Source organism: Haliotis rufescens, unplaced genomic scaffold (genome assembly GCF_023055435.1).
Source record: "Haliotis rufescens isolate VD_foot unplaced genomic scaffold, xgHalRufe1.0.p SCAF_163, whole genome shotgun sequence".
NCBI lineage: Eukaryota > Metazoa > Mollusca > Gastropoda > Lepetellida > Haliotidae > Haliotis > Haliotis rufescens.
The window spans coordinates 131,385-154,182 of record NW_025963850.1 but is presented as its reverse complement, the minus strand read 5'-3'; the positions used below and the strand labels follow the sequence as shown (position 1 = coordinate 154,182).

The 22,798-nt window shown below is 39.3% G+C and overlaps 1 protein-coding gene across 1 annotated transcript; it reads right to left on the bottom strand.

Moving 5' to 3' along the window:
* Positions 1-8,858: 8,858 nt before the first annotated feature.
* Positions 8,859-21,459, bottom strand: LOC124114940 (serine/threonine-protein phosphatase 6 regulatory ankyrin repeat subunit B-like). The gene is made up of 7 exons (XM_048397199.1): positions 21,213-21,459; positions 18,384-19,390; positions 17,696-17,824; positions 16,495-16,652; positions 15,746-15,860; positions 14,346-14,481; positions 8,859-12,433 (listed from the first exon to the last, which is right to left on the bottom strand). Exons 1-7 carry the CDS (start codon positions 21,394-21,396, stop codon positions 9,693-9,695), a joined length of 4,470 nt encoding a protein of 1,489 aa, XP_048253156.1. The 5' UTR covers positions 21,397-21,459; the 3' UTR covers positions 8,859-9,692.
* Positions 21,460-22,798: the final 1,339 nt, after the last annotated feature.

The following is a 22,798-nucleotide window of genomic DNA, read 5'->3' as shown; positions in this document are numbered from 1 at the left end:
GCATATCATCTCAACACACATTTAATTGTGTGTGCTTTTCATTGCAGAGCATTCACCAGTCAAGCAACGAGCTGATCGAGTACTGGATCGAGCAGATCATAAGGAGAGGTGTGTTAAATTCCAACATTAAATTGAGAATTTTGTGAGAAACTTTTTTATCCTAATTTGAGAATTTCATTTCAGGAATTTTATAATATACTAGTTTCAAATGTGTTCAGTGTAACTATTACCATATTTTACTCATTATTATGATGATATAAATCAGTATGGAGGACATAGGCCAATTTCAATTCTTTAATTTTGTAATGCTTATTAAGAATATCGATGAGTATTTGAGATATGGTAAAACAGAAAGAAACCTGTTTATGTGAGCCTTTGTGGTAGAATTGGTGTTACGTCACGTAATACAGTTTTCTGTGTAGGTTCAAAACGTTGTGTGAACGATAGACTGAAGACTCCTGTAACTCCACGTGATCTCGGACTTGTTGCGAGACATATCGGGATCGGCTTTGAGCATATCGGGATTGAACTTGGGCTCAGCATTGTGGCTGTCCAACAGGGCAGAGTTGCACACCCATGTTCAATGTATATGCAGATCTTGATTATGCTTACTAAATGGAAGCAGTGGAATGGAAATTCGGCCACCTATCGCGATCCAGTCAAATCACTATGGACATGTAAAGAGTGATGCACGATCGAATGGGAGGATTTTTTCAACATCCTGCAGTTACGGCCCTCCTTGTCAGTGTAATTGCACCTCGGTCGGAGAAATATTACAAGAAATGAAACTTTGTTTTTATCATTTCGAACATGACTATCGTCACACCTTTTTACCTTGTTCAGAGATATTGTAATCTCACCTCTACTTTACAGCGATCAGTAAACAGGGGGCATATCATCAGTCATCATGTTTGGGAAATAAATATATTTATCAAATCACTGTTTCTTTGTGTTTTCTGCATTTGCAAGTTTACCCCAAGAACACGTGGAGTCAGATTGTACCAATGGCGGCTCCTACCGGTTGGGCAGGACATGCGTACACTTTGTGGAGACATGGTATCATCAGACTGAATGATTTTCAGTAATCCATTCCTATAGTTTTCATCACTATGCCTTTTACGCCCAATGGAATGTGTTTCGGTGGATAATCAAGACTGGATATTCTCTGGCGTTGACGTTGTATATTTATTGAATTTAGAATGCTACGGATTCGATTTTACATGTGAAATATCTCTAAGAAATAATGTAAGTACGTAGTAATGCTTTTAAGTCGTAATATCTTAAAATGGAATCACCTTTTAGAAGAGATTTCTGATGATTTTGGAAAGGATTTTGTCGCTATTATCTGTACAAATATCCCTGTCGAATTCAAATACCTCCACCTCACAGTCATAGCAATGATAAAATACTCAGATATTCACATACTTTCTAAATTAAATTGAATAAAGAACAGATTATTTAAGTCAGTAATCAGAACATATTCATAATGTGACCTCAGGTTTTCCTTTCACTGAAACCTGCCTTCCAACGGCAGTCCGAAAATCCGGCATCACTGACATCTGTCCCCGTCCGCCCGCTGAAGACTGATTTCATGGTTTACTGTCTACACACACAAGTTAACTGTCACACTGCAGCACGACTTGAACCATAATACACAGCAGGACCAGAATAATGACATCAACCAATGGCTTGTAAGCAATCAATGTTCAACATTTTGTTGATGTAATTATTAGTCAGTTTCATTTATTAATTCCATATCACGTAAGGGGCACCAATAATTATCTTAAAAATTATTCATGTTGAGAATGGAACCCCGTCTTAGCCGTGGCGAAGCCAATGCCTCAAGCACAAAGTGACTCCACAACTACGAACATTAACAGAAGCAGGGACTCTGTTGCTCGGCAAACGTCTTCTTTCTTTATTTTCCCTGATGCGTGTGCGGTGCATCAAGTATAGTCAAATATAGAAAATGTGCCAATGGGATGTGACGATTACCTGAAAACTTGGAACTGTTCATCTTCACCAGTGATCACAGTGCTACAAAACCTTCACGTTGTACATGGTTTCAAATATCCAAACCGTCCCTCTGTTTAGAAATAGCATAAGTGAGCGTATACGTTTTCTCTACCATTCTCATTACTTGAACAATAGGTTACAGATACAATGGTTGTGACTGTGAAATGGGCTTGGACCACATCAAAAGATCAAACTTTCACCCTATCATGTAAATGAGATGAAGAACAAATTTGCTTGATGGAAAACAGGAAAATACTGTAATCATTTTCCCACAGTATCCAGGTCTCGTTATGAAAACTTCAGTACTTCTGGCATAATATCTGCAAACAGAGTTGCCTCCCTTTGACCAGCTACCGTAAACGTGGTTTGCATAGTTTCTATGCCGGACGTTGTCTACAACTGACTTTGTTCACTGGACACAAGACAGGATACTGTTTGTAAAGGCGGTGGCAGTATGGCTGGCGATAACCTGCGATTGAAATGTAATCTTGAAGGATTTGAGATCGGCAAGGGACATGCACCATGTTTCATCAATGGCTAGTGTGAGTGGGGCTGAAAACTAATTTCCTTCTCAATCTAATCTTCCCATATGACTTCACAAACGATATTCAGTACAAATACGTTTGCCAAGTATAAATAAGTAGGTTTTTTATTTGATTAAGTCTTTTAAGTGAAATGGAGTTTAACGTTGCGTCCAAGATTATTGCACTTTTACAGCGACGTGTATGCACGTGTGTGTGTATGTGCATGTATGTCTGCTCATATTAATCCGGACTTATGCCATTTTTACAGAGCTAGCCACTAGTACAAGATGCCGAAAGTTTAAAATGAATACTCCAATCAGACACATTTCTGAGACATAAATACAAAGTTTAATTAATAAAGTCTACTCTCAATGTTTGCATTGATAATTAACTCTTTAGTTAATTTAAAGATTTACAGTACATACTATTCAAAACGAACACCCGATTCTTTCATATGATTATGGTTAGTCATTAGAGAAAGCGATAGAGAGATAGTGAGAGAAAGGGATAGTGTGAGAAAGCAAAAAATCGATAGAGCGAAAAAGCGATATTTCCCATAATGCAATACATTAAAACGGTGTTTCCTAATATTCAGTGATCCATTCATATAACTATCACCGCTATTTTGCCTCTTATAATTATATATGGTTAGTCATTAGAGAAAGCGATAGATCCAGATAGCGAGAAAGTGATAGAGAGATAGAGAGAGAAAGGGATAGTGTGAGAAAGCAAAAAATCGATAGAGCGAAAAAGCGATATTTCCCATAATGCCATACATTAAAACGGTGTTTACTAATATTCAGTGATCCATTCCTATAACTATCACCGCTATTTTGCCTCTTATAATTATATATGGTTAGTCATTAGAGAAAGCGATAGAGCCAGAAAGTGAGAAAGTGATAGAGAGATAGAGAGAGAAAGGGATAGTGTGAGAAAGCAAAAATTCGATAGAGCGAAAAAGCGATATTTCCCATAATGCAATACATTAAAACGGTGTTTACTAATATTCAGTGATCCATTCCTATAACTATCACCGCTATTTTGCCTCTTATAATTATATATGGTTAGTCATTAGAGAAAGCGATAGAGCCAGAAAGTGAGAAAACGATAAAGCAATAGAGAGAATAAGAGGGATAGAGCGAGAAAGCAAAAAAACGATAAAGCAATAGATCGAGTGAGAAAGCGATATTTCCCATAATGCAATACATTAAAACGTTTTTTACGGATATTCAATGATCCATTCCTATAACTATCACCGCTATTTTGCCTGTTATAATTAGATTTGTTCAACATCTTGTAGTAGATAAATAAGTTACATATGCATACATGTACATAATGTTATCGCGTTTAGTGTTTATTTTCTTGTAGTGTAGTAAATAAGCAAGATTCACAGACTACAACAGAATAGTCGCTGTTCATATTTTCATTTTGTTCATAAAACACACACACATACACACACACATTCTTTCATCAATCTTAAAACTGAAACTTTAAAGGTTAAATTGAACTGGCACAAATAATGATTTACATATAGATCATAATATTGACAAATAATTGTCAGTATTATCAGCCACTGTTTGTATTGTTTGTAACGTCCAAAGAATTATTTTGTCGGTCATCAGATTTCAAGTTGAAGCCCTAATGTGTGTTCGTCCGATTGCGGGATCACAACTGCATTGATAAAGATGCATGTACATCATGCAGAAAAAAAGTTATACATTTACACAGTTATGTTTCCCTTCTGAATACAGATGGATTAGATATATATTAGGTATATATACACAGACAATGAGTCAGACACACACACAAACACACACACACACACATATATAATTATGACAAAACTAAACTTAATATATTTACATAAAATATTACAATGGTAGCTGATTTAACATATGTTATAGATAATCATAGTAATGCACTTCATATTGTTATCAACGTTAACTCTGTGGCCACACTAATTAGGATGTCTCTCCATATGTGTAGTTTACACATGTACACATATTAACTGTGATAACGCCACAACGATAGGGGGCAGTGGGATAGCCTAGTGGTTAAAGCGTTCGCTCGCCACGCCGTAGCCCGAGTTCGATTCCCCACATGGGTACAATGTGTGAAGCCCATTTCTGGCGTTCCCCGACGAGATATTGCTGGATTATTGTTAAAAGCGACGTGAAACCATTCTCACTCACTCACAGTGGTGTTTATCAAATTACTATATGCAAGTACATATACTTGTAGATGTGCATAAAACAAGAGACACAATTCAAATTGATCATACAGCAAATGTCAAAATGAATATTTACGGACATTAGTATGACATACTGTAACATCATACACTACCGAAAACAAGTTATAGAACACCCACATTTATAAGATTGTAGTTTGCAATACAATCAGCCTTGACTAATTAACCATAGTCTTCTGAACTTCTTTTGAAAAAGTATATATTTAGATTTTAACTTGATTTATTTAAAGCGTATTTCCTTGATCCGCAACACGCTTTCGACGTGATGGTCAGATAAAACTACATAGGGCCATAAACCAATCACTTAAATTGTACGCAAAAATCTGTGGAATGTTTTAAAATCACCTACGACTGTAAAGTTAAATAATGTTTTAAGTAAGTTTAAGTATGTACTTTTAATTCTGCTTCATTCACATGTGCAGTTTAGCTCATTTGGTAACGTCGCTGACTGCGGGTGAAGGGAATACGAGTTCGAATCCAATTCTAATGTATGTTTTTAATATAAAAACAAGTATTATGCACAAAAAAAAAATTGGGGGGACAAAAATAACCAAAATCATCTTAATAATCTTCATTTTATTTACACCTTTCAATTTTGTTATGCTCTGGGCATAGATAGGTGATGTTTTGTAAATCAGCCACTTTCCTGACGTAAATCCCGATGCATTCCCAATGCACCCAATAATTGCAAAAGGTTTCCTTTTAGTCACAACCAATCCACTTGGCATTATTGTCCACAGTGCACCCATATAAACTGTCACAAATAGGACAAATAGTTTGGTTATGACTGCTTTGTTTTTGTTTACGTCTTTTGTTGGACCTTTTTGTGATGTCAGTTGTGGTTTCAACCGTGGGAGTTCTTGACTCGGGGTAAGTGATAGAAGTAGATGTTTGGGGTTTGAAGTTGACCATACAGTGTTGGAAGCGGTTCAGGAGTTTGGGTACTAACATGCGAGGTTGTTGAAATTGGTGCAGCCTGAGTTTGCGAAAGATGTGTGGGTTTCATTAAATGAATCGTTTCATTGTTAATTGGAACGCGTTTGTTAAGCTGGAAGAAAATGAAAACATTAATATATGCATATTTGCGGTTCATTAAACCTACATAATGTGTTTTAAATTGATTGTAAAAGTTTGTAAAATTTATAGTATATCACAACATGTGAAATGCCTTTGGGACTCATTGATACCCCGGTGTGGCCATCTGATGGGGATCACTTGCATCAGATCCTCTGATCTCCAAGTAGGCTTCTATAATCAATAATTTTGTATAACAGATGAAAACCAACATACTGATGCCAGTTGGTGATGAGCTACTGACAATTCCCTGTCGCCGGAGATAGCAGGGTGGAGATCTTGGCTTAGAAAAAGCAAGCATTTAGAGGCAAGCCCTTGCACACCCCACCTGACAGGCCTGGACAAAATCACGTGTTAGATCCAGATGTATAGCAGTGGCACGACGCCATTTTCTCTGACTCTGACGCACGCACGCACACGCACACGCACGCACACACACACATACACAGATTATTTTTTGTGTTTATTAGGAAAATAGTGACATTTATTTCCGAAATTATTTCAGAGAAATAATGATTAAGGAGAATCTTCTAGAAAAGGGTGGAAGACCCACAGTGAAGAAACTCTTCATTACGCCAGAAGATCGCAAAGAGTCAGAAAAGCCCACCCACTGCCATTGATTCCTCTTTGTGGATTTTTTTACTTTAACATCCTGAAACAAATTTTACCAACATAACAATATTTTATACTTCTTTTCATAAATAACAACGAAATTTATTTGTAATACATACACATGTATATTCAACAGTTAAATGTCCATAAAAACATTATGATACAGCACAAAGACTATGAATTGCCTACACTTATTGCTACTTTTAGCAATGCAGCGCGAACTATTTCAAAAAATTTCCATTGATCACTGACGCCAAGGCCCGAATTGGGCGTTACCTGACTGCCTGGACTGCAGGTGGCGGGTCAGAGTAGGAAGCATGGTGGACGGAGAGAGTGGTTGACAAAGTACATTTCAGGTAATTTTTGACTTTCAATTTAGTGTTTTTGACTGATTTAAAGCACAGAATGTGTCCAAATGGTGTCTTCACGTTACGCCGACCTTTAGACATTTGGGGTCAAAATAAACTTTAAAAATCATAATAAATTTTAATTTATTTTCATCAGATGGACTTCGAAGTCGCTGCCAGGAATGCTGCCATATCGCGGTTTCCTCGTGCCACATGGAAGGGATGCTTCTTCCACTTTGCCCAGTGTGTATGGCGGAAGACCCAACAGTGCAACATGCAGAAAGACTATACTGACAGACCAGAGATTACAAAGTTCGTCAAGCAGTGTGCAATAATGCCACTCATTCCTGTTGGCAATGTAAGTAGTAACCAGACCGTTAGATTAGACTCTATTAACTTGATATACGTAATATACATGTTAATGTGTAATATATTCAATATGCATGTTAATGTGTGAAACTGACAGGATTACATTTTTATCTTAAGGTTGAAGACTACTTCCTTGACCTAATGGAGCGCGTTCCAGACGATGAAAGATGTCAAAGACTTGCAGACTACATGACCAGCAAGTGGATCGAGTGCGATCTCCACATCAACCAGTGGAACCACTTCAACAATGATGGGCCAGGTACAAACAACTACCTGGAGGGATGGCACAGTCGACTGAAGATCACGTGAAAGGCACATCCCAACATTTTCGAAATTCAGAGCGCAGTACGAAGCAGTTCAGAAGAGACCTCCCAAGAAGAAGAAATACTCAGAAGTCGACCGCAAGATCGCCAATTTGAAGATGAGGCTGGAGAGGCAAGAAATCGACATCGTCCACTGTGCCGATGTTGCATCAGCCATTCTAATCAAGTTAAAAAAATGTAATAATTCATGTAAATCATGTTCTGTTCGTTGTACCAAATTGAAATTTGTCATGTCGCTGCTTTTGATACTATATAATGTGTGGAATAAACGACACAAAATGCATCATAAATCTGTTGTTTCTACTGTTAGAATGTGTCGTGAACACCATCCAAAAACACCATTCATTGCTTGCTTGTAACAACCTCGTGTGTTAACATAACACGCACACATCAAAGAAAAACCGCGTAACGCGAATAATCTTTTCTGAAAGTCGGCGTAACGCGAATGAACCGTCCAAATGGCGAAGAGGTACTCGGGTTCACAATAACCTGCGCAACAAACGGGGTAATATTATAAGAATCGATGAATGAAAGAAGTTTTCATAATGAATTTTATACGCACCATCATGCGCCAAGTAGTACAGACAACGCACGGACAAAACACCGCAAGGTTTTTGTAGCCACACAGGACCAGTTTATTCTACCAGTTGGGTTCATGGTCACCAGTTGGGTTCATTGTCACCAGTTGGGTTCATTGTCACCAGTTGGGTTCATTGTCACCAGTTGGGGGTTTTCCCCGACCTGATAAATCCAGTTCCTTCAGCCATTTGCTAAGATTTTTAACATATGGCTAGAAATTAAGATGGTCTTTAAAACTTATTCCCAAGAATTTGGCTTCCTTTTTTTAATGTGAGTGCCCGATGGATGTAATTCTTGGTCACTATGTGGTTTATATTTTGGAAATGAAATTCAATGCATTCAATTAAGAATTGATCTTCACTTTGTGCGAGTTCATTGGAGTATGAACCTTCATAGAGTGTAGGGCCAAACTGTATGAACGTCCGAGCTTGCGACTCTATGAGCAGGCATTGTTTGCTGAAGACCTAATTCTAATTCTCTTCACGGGCCGGATATTTTGTCTGCTGGCGTACGCGTGTTCTAGTCTTGGTAACTTATTCATTTTAAATTTAATTTAAGTAAGTTCAGTTATCAGTCAGACAAACTGATGTAAATCATGTTTTTCAACCAATCGGATTAAAGAACACAATCTTATTTTTAGTATTCCAGCCTTGAGTTTCACACAATGTACCAATGTGGGGAATCAAACTCCCAGAACGAACGGACACTTTAACCACTAGGCCACCTCTTCTCCCCAGAAGATGAAATGATTTAACAGAATCGTATAAACATTTAAAGTTTTATTTAAAAAATCCAAAAAAGAATAAATGTTCAACATGGTATTGTTTTTCTAAAGGTATGCACTTGGATTGTGAGTTTTACAAAACCAGTTATGACTCATAGGATAAAAGCAATTATTGGGTGCCATAAGAATGATTTCAATCATGAATCTATAACTCGGGGGGCACGGATGCGCCGCGATTCGCTGTGCAGAGTTGCGTCCCTTGGACACTGAATCTATAACTCAATATTTGACATTGATAACATAACTGAAAGTAGGTCATGTTCAGGTATTAGACACAAGTAACTCAATAACATTTTGTAATTTAGCTGAAAGGCACCAATAACATTCTCTGAATATTTCTTTTTATTATTCAAAGCATTTTAAATATCATTGGACAGTAATACAAATCAGACATGTATTTGAGTAAACGTTTCATGGTTTATATGAACCTCTGTCCATGAAACAAGGACAGTTGCGAAAACTGACATGGTAGGCAACTCCTATGACCTTGCAACAAATAAAAATCAAACCCGAAAGCGGACATAAAATCCACGTTATTTGAATGGCGCTGTTCTCCATGCACAAGCATACTCTAAGCTTAGACATTGAAAAGTGTTCACCCAAAAATCATTCTCAGCTCAATGGAGAGTATACAAACAAAGCTGCCTGTTAGGCGCTAGAAGGTTAACAACCACATTGCCATCTCATCCTACCGGGTACCCGCTCACTGCTGGGTGGAAAAAAGGGACAATTCGAACAAAGTCACTTGCCCAAGGAGACGCGACATCTGTTACACGTACTTCAGACTGTAATAGTAGTACTAAAGTTGGCTATTATTTACTCTTTATTCCATCCGTCCTTGTCCTCAGCTGTAATACTTGCACAATTCTTGACCAGAAGTGCGGCTACAGATTCATTCCCATTCAAACAAGCTAGATCTAGTGCCGTCCATCCGTCCTCGTCCTCAGCTGTAACACTAGCGCCACTCTTGATCAGTAGTGCGGCTACAGATTCATGTCCATTCTGACAAGCTCGATGTAATGCCGTCCATCCGTCTTTGTGTTCAGCTGTAACACTTGCACCATTCTTGATCAGAAGTGCGGCTACAGATTCATGTCCGTCCTGACAAGCTCGATGTAGTGCCGTCCATCCGTCCTTGTCTTCAGCTGTAACACTTGCACCACTATTGACCAGAAGTGCGGCTACAGATTCATGTCCATTCTGACAAGCTACATATAGTGCCGTCCATCCGTCCTTGTCCTCAGCTGTAACACTTGCACCATTCTTGATCAGAAGTGCGGCTACAGATTCATGTCCATTCTGACAAGCTAGATGTAGTGCCGTCGATCCGTCCTTCTCCTCAGCTGTAACACTTGCACCATTCTTGATCAGAAGTGCGGCTACAGATTCATGTCCATTCTGACAAGCTTGATGTAATGCCGTTCGTCCGTCTTTGTGTTCAGCTGTAACACTTGCACCACTCTTGATCAGAAGTGCGGCTACAGATTCATGTCCATTCTGACAAGCTACATGTAGTGTCGTCCATCCGTCCTTCTCCTCAGCTGTAACACTTGCACCATTCTTGATCAGAAGTGCGGCTACAGATTCATGTCCATTCTGACAAGCTACATGTAGTGTCGTCCATCCGTCCTTGTCCTCAGCTGTAACACTTGCACCATTCTTGATCAGAAGTGCGGCTACAGATTCATGTCCATTCTGGCAAGCTAGATGTAGTGCCGTCGATCCGTTCTTCTCCTCAGCTGTAACACTTGCACCATTCTTGATCAGAAGTGCGGCTACAGATTCATGTCCATTATGACAAGCTACATATAGTGCCGTCCATCCGTCCTTGTCCTCAGCTGTAACACTTGCACCACTATTGACCAGAAGTGCGGCTACAGATTCATGTCCATTCTGACAAGCTACATATAGTGCCGTCCATCCGTCCTTGTCCTCAGCTGTAACACTTGCACCATTCTTGATCAGAAGTGCGGCTACAGATTCATGTCCATTCTGACAAGCTAGATGTAGTGCCGTCGATCCGTCCTTCTCCTCAGCTGTAACACTTGCACCATTCTTGATCAGAAGTGCGGCTACAGATTCATCTCCATTCTGACAAGCTAGATGTAGTGCCGTCCATCCGTCCTTCTCCTCAGCTGTAACACTTGCACCATTCTTGATCAGAAGTGCGGCTACAGATTCATGTCCATTCTGACAAGCTACATGTAGTGCCGTCCATCGGTCCTTCTCCTCAGCTGTAACACTTGCACCATTCTTGATCAGAAGTGCGGCTACAGATTCATGTCCATTCTGGCAAGCTAGATGTAGTGCCGTCAATCCGTTCTTCTCCTCAGCTGTAACACTTGCACCATTCTTGATCATAAGTGCGGCTACAGATTCATGTCCGTCCTGACAAGCAACATGTAGTGCCGTCCATCCGTCCTTTTCCTTAGCTGTAACTCTTGCACCACTCTTGATCAGAAGTGCGGCTACAGATTCATGTCCATTCTCACAAGCTTCATGCAGTGCCGTCCATCCGTCCTCGTCCTCAACTGTAACACTTGCACCATTCTTGATCAGAAGTGCGGCTACAGATTCATGTCCATTCTGACAAGCTACATATAGTGCCGTCCATCCGTCCTCGTCCTCAACTGTAACACTTGCACCATTCTTGATCAGAAGTGCGGCTACAGATTCATGCCCATCCTGACAAGCTTGATGTAGTGCCGTCTGTCCGTTCTTATTAACAGCTGTAACACTAGCGCCACTCTTGATCAGAAGTGCGGCTACAGATTCATGTCCATTCTGACAAGCTACATATAGTGCCGTCCATCCGCCCTCGTCCTCAGCTGTAACACTTGCACCATTCTTGATCAGAAGTGCGGCTACAGATTCATGTCCATTCTGACAAGCTACATATAGTGCCGTCCATCCGTCCTTGTCCTCAGCTGTAACACTTGCACCATTCTTGATCAGAAGTGCGGCTACAGATTCATGTCCATTCTGACAAGCTACATATAGTGCCGTCCATCCGCCCTCGTCCTCAGCTGTAACACTTGCACCATTCTTGATCAGAAGTGCGGCTACAGATTCATGTCCGTTAATAGAAGCAAGAGAAAGAGCTGTTGTTCCATTTTCACTTTTGTCGTCAACATTTGCCTCGCTATTGATCAAAATGTGCGCTACATTCTCATGTCCATTTAAACAAGCAATGTGGAGTGGATATGCTCCTGCTAGATACGTATACTCCGTTCCTAAGACAGGATTGTACAATGTAAGTTGAGCTCTATTTTGTACGTCGCCCGTCCTCCTGGAAACCAGATCAGAGACAGCTTCAACGTGACCGTTTTCACAGGCACAGTGCAAAGGCGTCCATCCTCGGTCATCGGTACCTGCTACATCCTCCCCCTGGTCTATCAACAAGTGCATGCGTCTTATATCACCGAGGCTGGCTGCTTTATGCAAACTGTATCTCGTATCATCTATGCTGGTCGACATATTGACTATTGTATACGCAAACGCTCTGGCATTCGTTGACGCTGGATTAGTTGTCAGCTTTTCACATGGAGACTCAAGCACTGCAAGAAGGACAACGATATTTCAAATACAGAACGAAACAGGTTAATTCATCATTTAGCAATATATTTGAAATAAACACACTTTTAATCATTATATATTTTAACGCTTACAATGTTTACTACTTGAATCGACATTAAAGAGATTTTGGCTTTTGTACATGCTGTTTTCTTTGTAAATCTATGTATCAACCACAATAAACACCATTTGCCAACATATAAATATCACATATATTTGATGATCCTCTATGACCGTTCATGAGCATGTGTTTTTTAATCCCAATCAAATATCAGGTGTCCACGAAAAGGCGAACATATCCTGTCCTGCTGGTGATACACATCACAAACACATGCAAAGGCAAGTCAATTAGTAATCTGCGAAACATGGTAACATATGGTACAAGTGAAAACACGGAATTTAGGAACATATTTTAATAGTTGTCTTCCTTTATCATAACCGACATACAACCCCTCTACATTGTTATATTTCGTCAAATCGGGATTTGTTGAATATCCTGTGATAGCAATATTAATATTAAGTTTTTGCCCATTGCGAATATAGAGGTCCGGACACTTTCCAGTATGCCAGGCTTCACTCGTACTTGAATAACAAGAAATATTACAAACATTTCAATACAACCTGTAACATGTACGATGTACTTGCTTTAATATTTCACTTCAACATTGGAAATAATACCAGTCGTTACTTCATCATTAAAACCATGTGAATAATAAGTGAGTGAGTGAATGACAATATTCTCTCAGCAATGTATCAGCAACGATGGTTGACTGATATCTGAGACTCTGATAGAAGGAATTGTCCAAAAGTAATCAAAACAAGCAGAGGTCTGTGACCTTTGGAAAATGGACAAATTTTAGGAATGTGCAGTCAAGTGGAATTGCAGAAAAAAAGGATTTATATAACAAAGCCAAAAGCCATCCATGAAGATATGAATACAGCACTAGGGAAGTATGTCCCACTGTCAACATAACGAGTTAAGCAGCAGAGTTTGAGTGTAACAGGGAGTGCCTTGAAGACGACCCCCGTCCTGGAAGGCCTGTGAAGTCAGCAACACCAGAACTGATACAGAGAACCCACGTTGTGGTGATGACCGACCGGCGAATGACCGAGCGTAATACAGCTAATTCAGGAGCAGTGGATTCGCTACTGGTTTTAGTTTTTCGAATAGCTGGAAACAAGCCAGCAGCGGGTGTCAATCTAATAACTCACGTTAATGTCTCTAAGCATTCTAATGCAATTTGTCTAATATATAGTTATTCAGTACTATTGAACTACTTAAAAACCTAACCATCAACATGCTTGATATTCAGTTCAGCACAACACATGTAACAAATATTAGCTTCCCATGTTTGACTGTAAAAGGCGACTATGCTTGTAACGGGATCGGGTGGTCAGGCTCGCTGACTTGGTTAAGCATAACAGCGTATCCCGATTGCGTGAATCGATGATCATGATATCCATCACTGGATTGTCTGGTCCAGACTCGATTATTTACAGTCCGCAGTCATATAGCTGGAATATTGCTGAGTGGGGCGTTAAACAAACATATAAACTGAACCGCTTTATGAATTGTCCCTAACTTGCGTCTTACAGTACATAAACGTGGTACGACAATGCTAGATTTAGCGGGAAACGAATAATAACAAAGTTTTCTGACATAAGAAGTACGCCCAGTGGTACGTGGGTTTGGACATTCTAGTTTTGTTGTGGGATTTATATTGCTATTGGCAGGATATGTTCACCTTGTCGTGAACACACTATTTGGTAGTGATTCATAAACACATGCCAATGACATGGTCGACTCTGATTGTGTACCATGAATATGGAATGGTTTTTGTCTTTTGTATGTATTTAGGTTTTGAGGTATATTTGGAAAACAATACTTATACTCACTATGTGTGTCAGTATCAGGCGGAATATGTTCACCAGCATATTCTCGCAACCTGCGCCAGATGTACTTCCTGTACCAGACAGTGTGGCAGCTTCTCATGACACTGGGAGGCACCTCCGATAGTACAGCTTCTGCTGCCTGTAACAATATAGAGCCACTGGTGACGAATAATTGACAAAAAAATAAAGCACTGTTCTTCAGTGTTTGACCCCTAAGGTGTCTATAGTGGCAGTATACGGTGTCATATTAGGTAAGGAGAAAAACATTGGGCAAGGCGTGTTTCCGATACAACGCTCTAATGTAAACACAAACGTTAACAATGGAATAAATAAAGCACTAAACGTTAACGTTTAAACAAGATAGAATTATAATAAAACTGACCTATGTTAACAGGAGTCTGGTGTCAACTGTAACTTGATAGCAGTCCGCTTATCCCTAACAATGGACTTCTATCTGGTCTACTGCTATGTGACGTTATTGGCGTTGCGTTTCTTGTTCGTGACGTCATCTTTTATGTTCAATGACCTCTGTTGTGAGCCTTTTTCCTCTATTAATTTTAGTAATGAAGTCACGAACGTAGTTGTTTTAAAAATTGATGTCTTTGCACATCACAATTAATTTCATTAATACACAAAACCGTGTCAAATAACGGATTTCTGTACCAGAATATTCTTGTGAAATATGTGAAGTTGGTGTATGAAAATCCTAAATGGCTGTTACTGACGGTATACGGTCTCATATCAGGTCAGTGGGGTGGGGTAGCCCAGTGGTCAAAGCTTTCACTCATCACGCCGAAGATCCGGGTTCAATTCCCGGGTACAATGTTTGAAGCCCATTTCTAGGGTCCCCTACCGCGCTATTGCTGGAACATTGCTAAAGGTGGCGTGAAACCAAGCTCGCTTGCTCACTCACTCACTCAGAGCCTTTTTCCAACAGCATGATCCCGTTGAATGTCGATTTAGAGTGCCAGAATACATTGTACACATTGAAATATATTATATTTAAAAATAAAAGTCCACATTGTCTTCTTGCTTTTGTTTTTAATACAAACGTACTGTATAAAAAAACTTGTTAGAACTATGGAAATTTAAGTAAATACATATCGTAGAAACGGATCAGTATATTAATACTGATATGGTATGTTAAGATACTACTAGAAATATATTTTGATAATGACACATTTGAATGGCAAGTACCCAAGAGCATGCTCATGCGATTGACATTTGTAATATAGTTCCCATGCTGGGTGGAATTGCAGAAGATTTAGTGAAAAAAGTGGAAATGTTGAGAAATTTAAACTGTATAATAAATTATAGCAATTCATCATGTTTAGCTGTATATGCTCTTATCATTGATATTATTCAATAATGAAAGATTTATATATCTTATCTAGCTCACGTACCATATTCACAAACACGCCACAGCTATGTCCATCACTTTGACTCAGTACTGGATATTCTGTCTTTGTCCATGTGATCACTGACCCATCACCTCTCCTCAAACAGCGTGTATATTTTCTGAAATAGATATAGGATATAGTTTACGACCTCTATTTGTTTCCCCTGTCTCAAACCCACCTACAACCTAGCGCTATACATTTAGGACTGATTAACTATACATGTTTGTAGCTGAGCCAGATTGCAGCTTTTGTTTCAAAATCGGTAGCAGACATTCATCAGTGTGTACCTCAGCCCTGGTCAGCGCAGTAGTCTTCATCAATTGTAGGCTGTGAGTTGACCACATCACCTGTTCGGCCCACCTACTTACAGTGTTGTTCATAGAGAATCTCACTAGAGTGTCTTTTAGAGTAAAAAATATCAACGAGTGTTGATATATTTGACATCAAAAGACACAAGGGTGAGCTTTAATTTATCATCCAACATCATTCTGCCAGCTGTTTCAGTTTGTAGCAGTAATACGCAGTGTCTTTAGTGTAAAAAGTATTGCTAACAGCTTCAGTAGCAGTCATTAGTGATGTCATTTGTGACGTCGTGGTAACCAATGACGTCACTATGGTCTGCAAAACAGTGTGATGCAATTATGTTGCAGCAATATCTAAACTATATATATCACTTGATCTCACCCAAGCGATATCAGTTTTGGATGATAAAGGTTTATCTCTACATATAGCTGACCACGCCCTCAAATTACCTCCAATGTTGTATAAGTTTGTCCCCTACATCAAGGACAGGCTTAGAGTTGACCACGCCCACTGTTCCATCCTGGACATTGGCGACCAGAAGCACCCAGTGTTGATTCAGTGGCATGTTCACTGGCATCAGGATCCACGTGTAAGTTCCAAGTTCCTCCTAATATAAAATAAATCCGCAAAATCATTGCCATAATTAAAACAAACACCTTGAATGATACCGACTATATCACGAGCATGTGCTAATAAATCACTGGCAAATAGTGACAATACCAGTTCGCAAAAGGTGACCGTATTCTGTCCACCGGTGGCACCTGTCACAAACACATGCAAAGACAAGTCAACCGGTCGCCCGAGAAACAGAGACATAATTATTGTACAAAAGTCAAAACATGGAATTGCATCGTGTTTGTCACTGATACAAACCAAACATTTTAATGCTTTTCAGACTAACGCCTGGTTTCCAAAAAAGGAAAGAAGCACATACATTTATATTAAAAAAGGAGCTCCACTGAGATGGGGGACAAGCTAGAATGAGGAAAGGGTTATGTCGCTTTTATTTACAGTAAAGGTTTTGGTGAAAAGGAAAATAATATGGTCTTGAATGTTTTACCCTGATCAAGCAAGGTTCATTTGATGCTCTTTAACCACATAGACGTATGTCTATCTACAGATTACTGTATTATAATTTACAATAAGTTCTTTTCCATTTGATCAAGTTTACTGATATTAGCATATCCATACGATTACTTCCCTCTGATTTGGATACATGCGTATGATACTTATGTTGAAATGGCTATGATATTGAACATTTCAAACTCAATAACTAAAGTGGTTAATGTCTGAAACCTGCATCACTTCTTGCTTTCCTCCCACATTAATCTGACACACTGTGAAATAATTGGAACACTGTTGAAAGCAGCCATTAAACCTCGTTATAACCGTAGTTTACTGCACATAGCATGTTGACATATGTCCAGTGATGATATTCTTGGAAAAGGAAAACTGCTGCTCTAGATCTTCAATGAACTGTCTCCAAAACCGACCTCATATCTCTTAGAGCCTAAAGTAGATGCTAAACAAGGATCCATAACCGAATCGAAGATCTTCAAAAGTCTCTTTAATTTCCATCTTTGGACGAAAACCTAATACCAGTACTTTACTCATCACTTTATACAATGTACATGACTATGCTCGTCCAACCTTGCAGGGGTGCACGTCATACTCGTCTTTCTCCCAATGGTTGACAAGGAAGGAATCAAGTACAGCGCAGTGGCGGCTGTGGATCCTATTCCACGTGGTCTTCAGGACATGCATGTATGCATTCATCACCTGCAATGGAGGTTAAAGTACGGTTATAACGAACACGCTTATAACGAACTGACGGATATAACGAACTTACTTTTTTGGTCCCGACTATTTGCTGTAGTTATGCTATATATATGCTTATAACGAACTACGGTTATAACGAACTAAAATTAGCAGTCCCTTTGAGTTCGTTATAACCTTCGTTCCCTGTATACAAAACCCCTTCGTCACGTGTTACAACCAGCAATTTAGAAAAACCTTATTGCAACATATATCCTGTCTGAACTGCTCAAATAACGATTGAGCGAGTTAATGTTATTTGGCCTGTAAGCAATTTCAACTATTGGAACAAATGGTCTTTTTATCATCTATCAATATTGTACAATTTTCATTTTTAATAATGTTATTCCTGATATCATTATTTGACATGGCCTACCGACCACGACCGAGAAGGAAGATGGTCCTGGTCGATTTTGTACCTTTAATTTGTCCAAGTAATGTTAAACTTTTAGAAAGGATTTTCAGAATAAAATTATATAATACATAAAGAGCAAAATATAAGCTACGAAATCGTAAAAATTACCTCATCGCCAAGCCATGCTGTTTGATCGAGGAGATGATTCCTCTGTATGTTGTGGGGCCCCACCTTGCACATCTGAGGATCCGTCCCATCGTCGTCATCTGTTAAGGCGTTGTCACCCATCACATGTGATGGGTACATATAGAGGGTGTCAACAAACTCTGTGATGTCCGTCTTCATGTGATATGCACCTACTATGACAGCAGATACCAGTCTGTGATACGTCTCCTTGCACTGGTCCTCGCCGAGAACATCCGGGCTAAGTCGTGACCATTTCAACCTGCCACTGACTTCTGTGAGGTCATTTCTCCATTTACAGTCGATGTCAGCGATTAATGATAAACATGGACTGTCAAAGGTAGAAAAGCTGGTGCTTTTCTCCCAGTATTTTGTCTGCTTCAACAGACGTCTTGCGATAACGATATGAGTACGTTTGTTCAGCAAATATTCGGTGAGTGACTTGAGGCTGGTCGCTCTTTCATCATGTTGATGACTAACACATTCGGTGGTTATGTCCATCAAAATCTTTTCTATAACTCGTTCGTTTTCTGAACGTTTAGGAGTTTTCACACGATTTACCATATCAGGGTCATGTGTCCTTTTCCTTGAGCTAACTTCATCTAAGGAAGCCAGGAAAGTAGGAGAGTTAGTATTTGCACGATCATGATCACATTCCATTACCCTGGTCTCCCAATCTCCACCATCTTCATCTCCAGAACCAGCTATTCTCGCGTAACTGTTCACTATCTGGGATTCATGGTGGAGGGCTGTATTCAAACGCTTCTCATATTTTGGATCGGATAATGCTACGGTGAATTTCCCAATGTAGTGTACTAACATATATTTCACGTCTCCCTCGAGCAAGTTGTATGCCTGTCGTTTAAAAGCCTTGGTGGTGCTGCCATCACTTTTATAAGCCACGAAGTACTGCTTGAGAACCTTGGGTGCAGGTTTGGGCTGTTCACGAGAACCATTATGCTTGAAGTAGTAGTTGTCATTTTTCCAGGAGTCTGTAGAGCAAGACGAAATGAATTACAAATGTCAATAACTTAATGATTACAAGACGTCATTTCGGTCGGTTAGGTGTTAGTTACGGTTGTGTATTTGGGATATATATTTGGGTTATATATTTGGGATCTGCTGCAAAAAATAATTCATATAATATACATACAGATTCGATCATGTTTTTCCCGTAAAATTCGCGTCAGTTGATTCAATGTTTTCTGGTTTATAGTTGGTATCTGCTGCAATGATCATAATTTAATATAAACACAGAATCAAGCCTACATCCACGTCCACCATCAAACAGAATTTTCAATAACGAACTATTATTAAGGACACAATGTGAAGGTTATAGTCAGTGTCTACTAATGACAAATCTGGATGTCACGTTGTTCACGGCAAACAGTCTAAATCCAAATTTAAAAGGTGGCTTTCTTCAGACCAAAGATGACAAGAACACGTTCTAATTTATGAATAAATTGAAACTTGTAAATATGAGACAATGTAAAAAATATCACAAAATGTTAAATAATGTTGCCACAATATTATGTACAAGGGATTTGCAGTGCATCTGCTTCCTGATCAGTACCGCACATGCAAGCAAACTTTCATAGTGAATATTTGCCATTGGCCCAAAAAATCAACACATTGACAATCAACTTCCTCGTATGTTCTTTAAGTGCAATACTTTAGTTGTTTTGTTTTTCTGCATCAAAAGTAGCGTTTGGAAAGAGAAACTGCCAATGCTATTTAGCGTACAATGTTTTCATTATCACTGCCTAGCTACGTGCAATGATCTGCAACCTGAATCAATACAAAGAGCTTGGTTGTGCGTTGCAAGGCCTCAGATCGGGGTGCTATTTACGAGTTGCAGTCGGGAACGTTTTTGTCATTACAGGTAACACGAGTACGTATATTGCCTTGCAAGATCCGGCTCATGGCCACGAAGCGAACGATGAGCTGTCATTCCCTATGTACGTGTTGACTGTGTCAATAGCGGGTTATATTTAAACCTTACGTGTGTGTAAATATAACTGATATCACGATCGCGATCACAGCATACTAGTATGTGAACGTTTAGTCAACTATATTTGTATTTTTCATTGGGATAAGTGGGTCTAGTAGGTCGCTATTCATCTCTACATTGTGAAGGCTAAAGCATGAGTAAAGTAACATTTGGTAAAGTGGAGTGGTGGCGTAAAATTGCGTAGATCTTCATAGGTCATCGACGTTTACAAGCCCAGAATCACATAAAAGACAAATCTGAGATTCGAGCCCAGGACTATTATAGAAACAATGACTACCCTCCTTCCAAATGCCACTCCGTTTTTTTGTTTTTTGTTTGTTTGTTGTTTAACGCCGAACCAAGTAATAGACCAGCTGTATGACGGCGGTCTGTAAATAATCGAGTCTGGACCAGACAATCCAGTGATTGATATCATGAGCCTCGATACACGGAATTGGGATTGACGACATGCATCAACCAAGTCAGTGAGCCTGACCACCCGATCCCGTTAGTCGCCTCTTACTACAAGTATTGTCGCCTTTTACGGCAAACAGGTGTTGCTGAAGACCTATAAATTCTTCCCCGGATCTTCACGGGTCTTTGGCTCGTTTGACTATTTGACACCTGCTACTTGCTCCCAGTACCCACCCATTCGACCCAACCACACCACATCCCACAACATGTCACATTACAATAAATAATACAAATAATCACATTTAGTGTTTCATTAATACTGTCTTATTTCATTATTAATCCTCCCTTTATTAATACTCATCAGCTTATGCATTTTTATTTATGTTTAAACTTCAAGACATGCAACCTACCTTCCGCCGAGTCTGCCTCCACCCTGTACAAGTACCCGTCTCCTCCATGGGGTTTAGCAGGGGGTGTTACTATAGCCCGTGTGTCATCAGGGTTCTCAAGTATTTCCAACACTTCAGTCAGCTTCAGTGCCTTGTTCTTCCCCGTGAAGTACGGAGCTATCACCTCTCTGTCCTCTCTATCCATAGCTCTGTCTACGCAATGTCAGCCGTGTGACTTTGTCCTCACATCCTTTCTGTAAAACGCATAAGGAAAGAGAAACTAGGACTGTCCTATGTGTAGTGACGTGGCGCTTTATATACGACATGACGGTTGGCTGCCTGTATTACGGGTACATTCAATGAATACCGCTCTGCTGTAACGCCCTGTTCACAGTATACATTATACACATCCATGTCATTATCATATCCCAAAGCAGAACGGTTTGAACAAACAAGGAGACATTTGACGTCAGGCAACCGAGTATAGCTTCAGATTCATGAACCCCTGTTATACAGATAGACATGTTTATGTAAAACGTTTCATTATTTTCATGGATTTAATGCCTATGATATCCCCGTATCATTGCCTTGTATCTGAAACTCCGAAATCCGAAGTCCGCTGTACGTTGTCCAAACGTGTGCAGCGACCAGAAGTGGGAAAAACACCAGAGAACTTTTTACGTATCGCTTGTATTTAAGAAACAGTTAATAAGAGCACTACTATCTGCCCTACTTGTGTTGATTTAAACTGTCTTGCGATGTGCTCCGGTGGCAGTGTTATTGCGTCGTCGTCCGACATAGTTGTTAAAAGGAGCAATGTATGACATAGTAACGCTGAACAAACCCGGAATACAACTTAGTTTTGCTTATGAATACTTTCTTATTTTCATGGTTATGTGTAATTTATGAATAATTATTGACTATTAAAGTATATCTTTGCATGTGGGTATTTGTATGAGCAGTTCAAATGGAGGAAATTAGTCACAGGCACTGTGGTAAAAAGGCAAAATAAAGTATTAAATATTTTCTAACCAAAACAAAATAGATTTATATGTTTACTTTTTTAAAGAATCCTTTGACGACAGGTGATGTTTGCAAATATTGCAAAAAATGAAGCATAGGAAGATAAATATTACCAACAAATGTATTATGTGAAGAAATAATATATCATAGCCTTAAATGTGAGAATCTAGTTATATCCAATATATTATAAAACGAGTTTATTATGCTTTATGATGGCGTGGACAATCATGAAATTGTAGTTGAAAAATATACATGTCAATGATATAACAGCTTACAGCTGCGTAACTGAAATGATTTTGTTCAACATTTTTTGTTCTGAAATTTCAACATTTCAGGACAGGATGATATGTGTGATAGTATTTAAAATGTTGTCGTATAAAGTAGCAATCTTGGCCTGTGACCTTTCAGACTCATATTAAGTACTCAAAGACAGGTATTGGCGTGAGTAAAGCTTACACTACGGCCGATCATTAAGATTAGCAACAAAACAAGTAACTGAATTGAATGCACATGACAGGAACCATACTAATGATTCATGTACGCAAACATGAAATTGCGTAGTAGACAATTTAATGAAAAACGAT